The sequence below is a fragment of the Durio zibethinus genome, chromosome 21, assembly GCF_047325235.1.
Source record: "Durio zibethinus cultivar Kanyao isolate XHJ-2024 chromosome 21, ASM4732523v1, whole genome shotgun sequence".
In the NCBI taxonomy this organism is placed as follows: domain Eukaryota; kingdom Viridiplantae; phylum Streptophyta; class Magnoliopsida; order Malvales; family Malvaceae; genus Durio; species Durio zibethinus.
The window spans coordinates 19,405,158-19,416,625 of record NC_143182.1 but is presented as its reverse complement, the minus strand read 5'-3'; the positions used below and the strand labels follow the sequence as shown (position 1 = coordinate 19,416,625).

Here is an 11,468-nt window from a genome sequence, read left to right as displayed (position 1 = left end):
CTGGAGAGGTTCTTGCGGCTCTGAGTATGCCAACCGAAGGAAACAAAGATCCCTGGACGATCGAAGCAACGGCAGCAGTTGAAGCAGTCAAAGTTTACATCTGATACGCGTTTCCAAAAGATTGCACTCGAGGGAGATGCGCCAAGGATCATACAACAGATTATGCAGACGAATAAAGACCTGTCTCTAGTAAAAACGAGGCTGAATGGTTTTATTGAATGGAAATGCACCCATGTAAATCGAGAAGGGAACATGACCTCCCATTCCCTAGCAAAAATGACGTCAGGAAATAGGGAAACGATAGTCTGGGCGGAGAAATGTCCAAATATTTTAAGTGTAACTGCTGAGCAAGACAGATCTTGCACCTGAGCAACGAAGTTCATTATAATTTCAATTTTATATTTTCCTTTTTTATACCTAAATCTTTTACTTTATCTATTTTTAAAAAAAATATATTTACATTAAAATTTGTGAAACATCAAATTTATAAATATAATTTAATTTTTAATATTAAATACACCAAAATCAAAAAAATAATAATAATAAACTTTGTGAAATTCAAGGACTAACAATTTGAGAAAAAAAAGTAATTAAAAGTATCTCAACTTTCTTTTAGATCTAACTATTTTTTATTTATTCTAATTGTTTAATTGTAAGACCAACATTATATTTTTTAACAATAGATGAGAATATGAAATTTAAATAGAATATTTGAGAAGTTAAAAAACTCTTACCCTAAAAATGAAAGATTAAATATAAAAATAATTAGTTGTTTATATTTTGCATTAAAATTAAATTTAAATGAAATTGCTTAAAAATCTAAATACAAATAAAACAAACCCAAAGTAAATAAAAAATTCTGGAAAAAATGCATGAATCCACTTCAACTGTTACAACTTACAATCATTCATCCTCAAATTCCTTTAACCCGGATGATAACATGAGTAAAACTATGTAACCTTTTTCTACAAATGCCTGAAATTTATAATATCATGACATTTTGAGTCAACAAGCAACATACAAATTTTCAAAAAGACTTAAAAATGCTACAATACAAATCATCAGCTGAATCATAATACAATCAATTCCACGTTCAAAGAATTGGAAACAAAAACAATGTGTGCAATGCAAATTGAGTACCAAGCAAACTGATTATACCCTCAACTGTTGCTCATAAGTAGAAGTAGCACCCATGTCTCGCATTTCTTCTGTCTCCAACAAAAGGACAAATTATTGGTGTTATTCAAACATTGACTAATGATTTCACACTGAAAATAAAAAATTCCATTTGCAAATTTTGAAGTTAAAGATATGGACAAATTCCTAGGAAATAAAGGCAATTCACAGCAATGAAACAGAGCACAGCAATAGATGCAAGTGATGGTATGAATACCAGCACATATTCTCACAAGTCCTGAAATTAATAGAATGTAGCAAAAGTTTTTATCACATTTCAAATGCCTATTTAGAACATTTTTTGCTAGATTTCTAATAGAAGTTCATGCATTATGTTAAAAACTTACTCTAAAGAACCAAAGAAATTAACCCCACTTGGCATTGGAGAACAATCGCTATTCTTGGTCACTTGCAACCTTACCAAACAGCTTAATCTAATAGGTGAAGGACCAAGAACAAATTTTAACATATAACAAGTCAACCAATCTTCCATGATAAGTCAGCTGCAAGATGAGGTTGCATGGAAATTCACATTTAATGAAACCACTCCTGCCAGTACATTGACCCTACTAACACTATTATGCAGAATGGAGCATAACTTAATTCAGAGCTACTAAGATTTTACACTTTAATGACCTAGGCATAAGCCACTTCCCATAACATGCAGCAAATTATTACCTGAATTTTACTGATGGTCAATCATGTGGATGATGCATGCTATAAGTTTGCTTCAACACTAGCAATTGGAAGGCTGTCTGAAAGTTTTTGAATCCTAATCCTTTTGGTTCTGTAGAAAAGGCAAAAAAAAAATAAGTGATTCCAAAAAAAACAACAGAAATTACCATGTTTATTGAAAAACATAACAAACACTAAAGTTGCCCTTTTTACAAGGCTTAAAAGCAGTACCTGTGCAATGGGATCAAAAAGCTGTTAGGCAATTGGATTAATGTCTTATTCACTGATGTTATAGTTTTAATTCAAAAAACAATGACCAAACTGATAGCTTCTCTTTTCTTTATGAGATAAGATCCAATTTTACCACTTTACTTAAGATTAGGGATCAATTTTACCACTTATCTTTAAACAAAATTTTACTTGCATGTTTTTCATGGAATATTTTTTTACAATTTATTTTTGATTATTTTTTAACCAAATTAAAAACATATAATGGTAAAATTGCACCCATTCAAAGATGAATTATAAATTTGATGCATCATTCTAAATAAAATGGTAAATTTGGTCCTTATCCCTTTTGGCTTTCTTTATCAATGCTCATCCTGAACCCAGAACACTGATTCCCCTACCCTGCCTGAAAAAAAAGATCAGGTAAAGTGGCTTGATTCATCCACATACTTGTCATCAATCCATATATGTACATTGCATTGGTCCTGATCTTCTAAACCAACATATTCTAGTTTATAGAATCAACAAGATTTTATAAAATAAAAATGAAACATGACGTTCAACTAAAGTGACAGTTTACCACTTCTAACTTGTTTTATAAACTATAGCAAGTATGAAAGCTCCCTCAAGCGAGAAAAAGAACATGGAACAAAATTAGTTATGAATAGTAAAGAAAAATAATTTGGGCTTGATTGGAAGCCAAATGAGGTTATTCAATAGAATTCACAAGAAACTAATTCTAGCTTTCCAGTTATAAAATAATAATTAAAAAGGATTTATTAGAAAATAGTTTATCACTATAACCTTCCAAAAGTATCAACAGGGTAATATCCTCCTAGAGTCCTAAGGGCTATAAAATTTCTATATTTATCCTCCCAGATTTCCATAGAAATTTAGAGAATTTGCTAATTTTGAAAATAAACATCTAAATAAACTTGGCAAACTAAAACATGACACGAAAACAATACAAAAAAAAAAAAAAAACAAAAGTGACAATTTAAAATTTTAACAAAAAACATATGTATTTAACAAAACCAAAAAAATATATTTTGTATTTTTATATTAATATAAATTGTGATATGTAATTTTTATATAAAATATTATACAAATACACGAATTATCAATATTTTACAGCACACAAATACACAAGTTGCTAATTTTACATCCAAGCATATATGATCAAATAGCTTCTTTGTTATCAAATTTCTCAATCCCTATCAAATTTTACATACCTTTACACAATGAAGACAGGAAAAACACAAGCTCAGGTAAAATTTACAAGGTTATAATAAATAAAGTGGTTCTAAAAGACAACCATAAATGTAGTTACCTTATAGAAGAAATGTATTTCTCTACATCTGGTTTCTGTTCAACATCATAGTGAAACCATTTTTCATCAGGTGCAACTGGATCTAAGGTCCCAATATCTGTTCATTTAAACATAAGACTTTAACTTCGAAATTCATAAGGTTGATAAACACATTAAGCAATGCATTCTAACCCTAACCTTGAAGCAAAATATACTTTTCACTGGTATACCCTCTCAATCTCCAGAAAGTACGACCACTACCATCCAACAAAATAGGAGCTGTTCTAACAGCATCAGATCTTGGTCTCTCTGCAACAATTACAAAGGACTGTCAGACTGTTTAGAATATGAGAATGTGTACCAAAACATGCATCTAGAAGTATTTTTCTGCAGGAAGCACAAAAGTTGAACGGTTGGAAATGGATAATCCATTCAAACAAATAAGGAAAATACGTCTTCATGATTTAGATAAAAAAATACTCCATTTCTACACAAGCAAGGTCAAGTATCTTCAACTAGATCCTCAAAAACATAAAACTTTTATCTTTTAACTCTATTAATGCTAACCAGTTTAACTTCATATAAGCTAAAGATGAAAATAATATTTTCTATTTACAGGATTAATGTCATGAATGATCTTTAAACCATAGTGAAATATTCAATGCGGCACTTAAACTTTAAAATCTCTAATGTAGCACCTAAGCTACAAATCTATCAACTAATATAACACTTGGAAGGTTGTTTGTCTATCATGTGTCATCATTTAAAACTAATCACATTAAGAGTAAATACTAGTTAATTAACAAATTCATAATTCAAATATCAAATTAAAGATTTTTAAAATTCAAATATCATATTAAACATTTCATTATAATTTAGAAGCCATTCATAACATTAACCCTTATATATAATAGAAATTTCTTGCACATATTAGAAGTTAGAATGAGATTATTTAACAATTTCTAAAACCTTTTAGATTTATTAGCTTTTCAGCAATAGCACTTAAAATACTAGTGACTATTCAAAATTAAAAAGCAACAGAAAAGGTCATGTATATGTTAAATGCAACATATCCTTAAATGAAAATTTTGGAACGTGTGATGGATTGGGGGGTGGGGGTGGGGGGGGGGGGGGGGGAGTGAGCAATACAAATGAGAGTTTGTGCACATCTTCCAAATAATTGTTTGAACTATAGAAATTAGAAATTGAGAGCATACTCTTTGGAAGCATGCTCATTGCCTGGAGCACATCTGCATGAGCTTGAGCTGCTTCTCTTTTTATTTGCATAATAAGAGTTTCATGCTCAGAAACTGACAAAGGAGCACCACTTTTTTCAATAATAGCTTTGGCAACCTCATCCTGCATTTTCTGCCTTAATTGTTTTTCCTGTAGTAAGTACAAAGTCAGCTTTAAATGATGATACTTAAGATCACTAAATCAATGCAAAAAAAAAGATGCATGTCCTCCTACATGTATTACCTTATCCCTTGCAACAAGAATCTTTTCTTTTGCTTCCTTCTCTCTATCAACAAACTTCAAATTTTGTTTGTCAATCCAATTCCTCAAAGTTCTAAAAATTTTTGCTTTATCAGAAAAATGGAAGAAAAATATATTTACAGAAGAATGAAAACAGAAGAGCTCTAATCTGTAAAAAGACTGGGATTTGCCTTTCATCCTTGTTACTTACACAGTGCAAAGGGCTTCATCACATAAAAAGTTTAAGAGTTTAAGCTTTAAAGAACTGTCTAACATATTATACGCATCCACGCCATTATCATAAAAATCGAAAGGAACTTCTTCCAATGCACATTGAGATTCAGACACACATTGGCCAAGGGCTCGGAACCATGAACCATTGTCACTTGCCTTTAAGGATGGAAATCTGAACAGCCAATAAAACAGAAAATCATAATTAAATTCTTACAAAAAGATGAATTAAGCAGTTAGGGATTGATTTATACTTTTTCCCCATATCTTTTTGTATTAGAGACAACAATTGTATATGAATTTGGACTACTGGAGAGTACTGTAATCGGCATCTCCCGCGTCCACGCATTATTTCTCTGATTACAGATTCTGCTTGCCCTTTCTTCATATCAAGAACCTAAAACATAATAAAAAAGAGAAGAACCAAAAATAATCACTAAACTAAAGAAAGCTCTGGAAGGTAAAACAAAAACAAACAACTGCACTTACTAATTGACATTATAATTAAACAGTAGGTACTTTCAATCAAAAAGTATCTTCCCATGTAAGAAACAACAAATTACAACACAAAAAACAGAGAAAACTATTTGCCAAGGGAAGGGCAGAATGATGGTTTATCAGACTTATCTTGTTAAGGGATGCATATAACAAATCAGAATTTCATGACTTTAACCCATATTGCAAAAAATTCATCGTAACAAGGTTTTTATCATCAAATAGTTCTATATTATTCAACTATTAATAACCATAAGATTTAAACTGCTGTATCTAAGCTTGCATGTTAAATTAAAACACACTAAACTATCTTACGTACCTCTCCAAAAGCTGCACAAAACTCTAAGAATTGCAATGCATGTCCAACATCTTTGGGAGGTAAATCAACACCTGCCACTGTTATTAAGGTGGTGCCTTGGGGCAATTGAATGTCCATGTCAAACTTTTTATCAAACAGCTGTGCTGTAAACTTTTTATCCGTACAAGGATTTATTGCTGACTTGAGCTCATCACTGGTGTTCTCATTTTCAAAATCATTTAAACCTCCAGGATCCTCACCTTTTACCCCATTTTTTTTCTTTTTAACAGGAGATATGGTGTTACTTTCTAGAACCTGCCTCTTAGAATTCTTTTCCCCCACAAATGCACCCTCAGATTTTTCTTTTGATTTCAGCTTTTTCCTAGACCCTTCATCAGAAGTTGTGGACTCCCTTTTCTTAGAAATCTCTAAAATTTTAACTCCATTGGAAACTCCTGCTTTCTTGTTTTTTGCACATTTAGTTTCTTCGTTACTGGCACTGGAAGAATCATCAGTTTGTACTTCTGACTTGGAGTTGTTTTTATCAGAAAGACAACCATAATCTTTTTCATTTCCCTTCACTTTTTTCTTAGGAGCTTCCTTCAAGGTTTTAGGCTTTTTTGGACTAGTTTTCTTCAAAGAAGCTTCATGATCTCCATTGCCATTACACATTTCCTTCAATCCTTCCCGTTTCATTTTCTTATATTTCTTTTTATTAGACAATGATGTCATATTCTTAGAATTAACTTTGGAATCATAGTCTCCATCGAAAGAATTTTCCTTCCCAAGCTTCCTTGGTGACATGGCCATAGACTCCTGGAAACATCAGAGAGACAAACCCCATCACCCAAAAAATGCAAGAAACCAATAGTCCATTACCATTAGGAAGAAAAACAAAGTCAAACCTTCTCTTGCTTCTTTGGTGAAACACCCATATCTTTTACAATCTTTTCATATCCAAATTTTTCAGGTCCTTTAGCCTGAAGCAATTCTGAAACAGAAGAGTAACCAGTTGCTTTGGCTGCGTGCACTAGTATACCTGTAGGTTTGTGACCCTTTTTCTTCCTAAAAAATATAGTACCCAGTTAGACTTGATAAATATTAACGCTGAGAATCAACTATAGAAACATCTGCAGTGCAATATGCCTACATGCAGCAACTACAATTGCAAATGTCTCTGCACTTGGGACATTTCCAATCAACCAACGATGCAACTTCTTCTGCCTTCTCTCCATATCTATCCAATATCAACCCAACAAAAGAAAACTTATAAGTTAACCGCTTTACTCAATTAAATGGATTATACAAGAAGTGAGATGTTAGAATAAAATAACAACCTGTTTAATAGGCATTTATGACAATACTTCATTGTGCATCGCTTGTCCCTTTTCATGTTCTTGCATGGAGCCAAGAAACCAATTGTTTTTTGTCGGCACTTCAGCATTTGATCCCAATGCAAAAGAAATATCAGGGAAAGAGAAATTTAAAGCAAAAAACCAGAGAATTATCACAAAAAAAAACTAAAATATTGTTAAAAAAAAGCTCCATACCCACTGTAATCTAATATTTTTCATATAATATTCAAAGTAATTCCATTAAGCCAAATCTATTTTGCTCTAACACTTCATTTTCCATGATGTATCAACATCGACACATATCTAATAAATATGAGCATATGAAGGTTTAACCCTCCAAAAGTAAGAAACCCTTAGAAAAGATTGAGTATACCCATTACATAGACATATCCGTAACCAATACTCAACCATGAGTTAGAGTAACATAAAGACAACTAATTGGACAAGTCTCAATATTCCAAACAGCATATAGCAAGGAAATAAGAAACATGGGTGTTTCTGCATCAACTAAGCAGAACAAAAATATTGAAAAAAAAAAACCTCAAAAGCTAAAATAAAAAGAAAAAAACCCAAAAAAGTAAAATTCAAAGCCTACCATGATTATTACCAAACATAATTTGTGAACCAACCCCCATTCATATGAAACAACTATTTCACGTCAACAAATATCTAAGATCCAATCTAAAACAAATAAAACTAAATTGAGGTCTGAGAAGACGATTATTTAGAATCTGATCTATCAAACAATCTTTTCTCATCAATAAGCCCCGTAAGAAAATAGATTATCTAGAATCGGATACATTTGCTGACTAAAAATAATTGTTTTTCTCGTCAACCAAACAGAACAAAGAAAGTAAAAAAAAAAAAAAAAAAAGCCCAAACTAAAGGTAAAACCCACCAAAAATAAAGGGTAAAAACAATTCCAAAAATATCAGTGAAAAATAAATTTAAAGAGAAAAAGAGATACCTGGTGACAAGTTTTTCCAGTTTCAGAATCATTAGTTTTTCGTCCCACAACACTAATTCCATTTCCTTTTGTTTGCTTCTCCTCTTCCATTTTAGAAGCTGAAGTTGAAGCAACAGCCATTTCTCAGATTTTCAACGAATTGAATTCTTTGGTTTTTAAAAAATCTTTTATTGCAAGATTTTCGAATTTGGTTTTGGTTTTGAGTTTCCCTCTTTCCCTGTAGTGGCGGGAGAGATTTGAGAAAACAAAGTGGGAAATTTTTGTGGGAAACAGAAAAGAAAATTCCCGGAAATTGAAAACTTTTTTGGACAGTTGGGCGCCAACTTGTCTGACTTACTTAATCAATCGTGCCCTAATAAGAAAAGATATCCAATAGGCCGACTTACATATGGGCTTGCTTTCCAACCCCTTTCATATCGACACAACAACTTCCATTTGGGAACCTAATTTAGTTACTCGAGAACATTGAAATCATAATATGTTTGATAAAATATTTATTATTTTTAATTATTCAAACAAATTATTATATTGTATATTTTTAATATTCCATTTATCCTAGAAACTTAAATGTTTTCTTAATTTTAATGATAAGATCATATCTTTATAATTATTTGAAATTAATTCACTTTATGAAAACAATCTCAGGATCCCACAAGCACGTTTAAAAATATTCTATCAAATCTTATATAAATATATAAAAATCAAAACATTTAAAAAAATAATTTGATATGGATAATTTATATTTTTGACATGTGGATAATCTAATAAATAGACATGTGTTATTTAATAAATATATTTTAATAATTCAAAAATTAAATAAATTTATTTTTATTTACCTTAAATCATTATCAATTAAATTTATAAATAAAGTAATAAAAATTTAATTGCCATCATTAATATATAAAATAATTTTGTTAAGACTGTTTTCAATTATAAAATTCAACTTTGAGTTACATTTGTGTAAAAAATATTCAATTCTACTTTTTGAAAATGAATATGTTTTCATTATTAAACCACCGTTTTTTACATTGACATTTCAACTAATGAATATAATTTTGGAATTTAATAAAGTAATCTATCAACCTAAATAAATATACAAATTACTTAATATCAAGAATTCAAATAAAAATAAAATTTTAATTATTTTTAAATATATTTTTCATTATATATTATATAGGTGTTTTTTTTTTTGGAAATCATACTACAAGTGATAAATTACCATCTAAAATATCTTAGTTTGAAGGCTAATTTACTCTAATCAAAATTTTTTAAAATATAAAATGTAAACTTTGCAAAATAAAAATTAAAAGTATGCTAATAATTAAATAAACTATTATAATTGATTTGTTTAAATTATTCCATATTTTACAATAGTTTCCTTATTATAAATAAAGAATCTTTTTATACTAAAATTATTCAAAGGTTCACCAAATGAACCAAACCCTTAAAATGCATTTATTTAGTTGTGATTAGGTAAATCTCTATTAAAAAAGTTTCAATGAATCTTTTATACAGTAACCAATGATTTTTATTTTTAGTTTGATTTAGTTTTTTTAATCATGTTAACAATAAAAATGTATTGCTTTAACATTAGGTGCTGTTTCTCTTTTTCTTTTTTTTTTTTACCTTTTTTAACTAATAAATATTTTTACTTTATTGTATTCGATATTACTTCTTTTTTGTTTATTTTTATGCATATTCAATTATAAACTCCATTTATAATTTGTTCATTGTTAATCATCTTAAGTCATTTACTTTTCTATTAGCTTGAATTTTATGCTAGCATGAATCTCTCTTTGATTTTAAAATATTGTATCTAAAATTTTTATATTACAATAATATAAAAATCTCACATTCCATGAAACAAGGAAGAAAACATAGGTTTTTTTTTTTACTTTCACTTTACGATTTTTCCTTTTATTTGTAGATTTTTGAATATTATATTTATTTACATTTAATATATGTGGTTTTATTTTATAATATATATTTTGTTTAATTTGCTTTGCATGAATCAACAGCATAATTTGTTTTTGGTACAACAGTAAACTTTTTAAATTAAGATGTTAATTGCTTTCACTTATACTATGAATGGATGCCTTTTGTCAACAATTTTGTCATAACCAACTATTTGGTCATGGTTAATTTAATTGCTATTGAATAAAATAATTAAAAAAGAAATATGTGGTGTGTTTAATGTATATTGTCTAATATATACATCATTGTTTGATGACTTAAAAATTTTAAAAATAATAACTTGGACAATTTTGCTATTTAATATCCAACATGATACATAATAAATAATTAAATAAATTTTATTATTAATGAAAATTGTTAAAAGACAGAAGTAGCTTTTTATTTTAAATTTATGATACATAACAATATAAGTTATACAAGTTTTAAGGTAAGTGATATATTTATTTTCATCAAATAATTCAAAAATATTGATTCAATATAATTTTACTTTCAACATTTTATCATACACTTTCTTTTTTTTACAATATTTTTATTCTAATTTTTATATTTTAATTCATATAATGGCACATACTAAAAATATATTACCAAACATGTGTCAAAACAATTATTTTTTCTTATCTGGTTAAATTCTATTAAATTTGTTAAATTTTCATGTTATAATTTTTTCAAAAAAATATTAATTAAAAATTATATCTGAAAAATATTTTGGAAAACTTTTTTAATTTAAATACAAAAACAATGATACCTTAAAATAAATAATTGATTTTCATTTCCAATAATTTTTTTTTATAACCATATGTTGACTTAAAGCATTTCAATTATTTTCTTAATTAGGTCAATCAAATACTAATTTTGATTGAAAGTTCACCAAATAAAATATGGTATTTGTTTTAATACATAACAATTATTTCACTTTAATTTCTTTTGAAAACTTATGTGTTGTATTTTTAGAGATAAAAAGTAAGATAATTAAATTGTATCTATTCAATAATAAATTTATGATAAAAATGAGATAAGCATAAATATTAAATTATTTAGATATTAATAGGTTGAGTTCTTCTAAGTGTACAATTATATATATACATATAAGATCAAGTTACATCAAAAAAGTTTTATACTTTGTATATCTCTTTTTTTATCATTGATTTACACCTTTTTATATTTTTTTATCATTAATTTCAATAGATTTAAAAGATGAGAAAAATAAGTAAAAAAAAAAAATTTAATCTCATCTTTTTGTTCTATTAAAATTAATGCTTAAAAAAATATAAAATTAAAAAATTT

The 11,468-nt window shown here is 28.3% G+C and overlaps 1 protein-coding gene across 4 annotated transcripts; it reads right to left on the bottom strand.

The window, feature by feature from the left end:
• Positions 1-846: 846 nt before the first annotated feature.
• Positions 847-8,545, bottom strand: LOC111305737 (Zinc-finger domain of monoamine-oxidase A repressor R1 protein). 4 transcript variants are annotated; one of them, XM_089750538.1, is made up of 13 exons: positions 8,211-8,545; positions 7,226-7,323; positions 7,039-7,125; positions 6,794-6,953; positions 5,910-6,704; positions 5,350-5,492; positions 5,076-5,270; positions 4,868-4,958; positions 4,606-4,774; positions 3,587-3,697; positions 3,410-3,506; positions 1,855-1,963; positions 847-1,212 (listed from the first exon to the last, which is right to left on the bottom strand). In XM_089750538.1, exons 1-12 carry the CDS (start codon positions 8,328-8,330, stop codon positions 1,894-1,896), a joined length of 2,136 nt encoding a protein of 711 aa, XP_089606664.1. In that variant the 5' UTR covers positions 8,331-8,545; the 3' UTR covers positions 847-1,212; positions 1,855-1,893. The 4 variants fall into 4 exon arrangements, with proteins under 4 accessions (XP_089606664.1, XP_022759235.2, XP_089606666.1 ...); XM_022903500.2 differs by having other exon boundaries at positions 847-1,208; XM_089750540.1 differs by having other exon boundaries at positions 847-1,205.
• Between the last annotated feature and the right edge of the window lie 2,923 nt (positions 8,546-11,468).

What these genes read in the sequence shown, in the direction of transcription:
- LOC111305737 (XM_089750538.1), bottom strand. Translation starts at nt 8,330, where the DNA reads ATGGCTGTTGCTTCAACTTCAGCTTCTAAAATGGAAGAGGAGAAGCAA. An exon ending in CATAAATGCCTATTAAACAG is followed by an intron (nt 7,126 to 7,225) that starts GTTGTTATTTTA and finishes GATATTGGATAG; the next exon opens with ATATGGAGAGAAGGCAGAAG. An exon ending in AAATACATTTCTTCTATAAG is followed by an intron (nt 1,964 to 3,409) that starts GTAACTACATTT and finishes CCTTTTCTACAG; the next exon opens with AACCAAAAGGATTAGGATTC.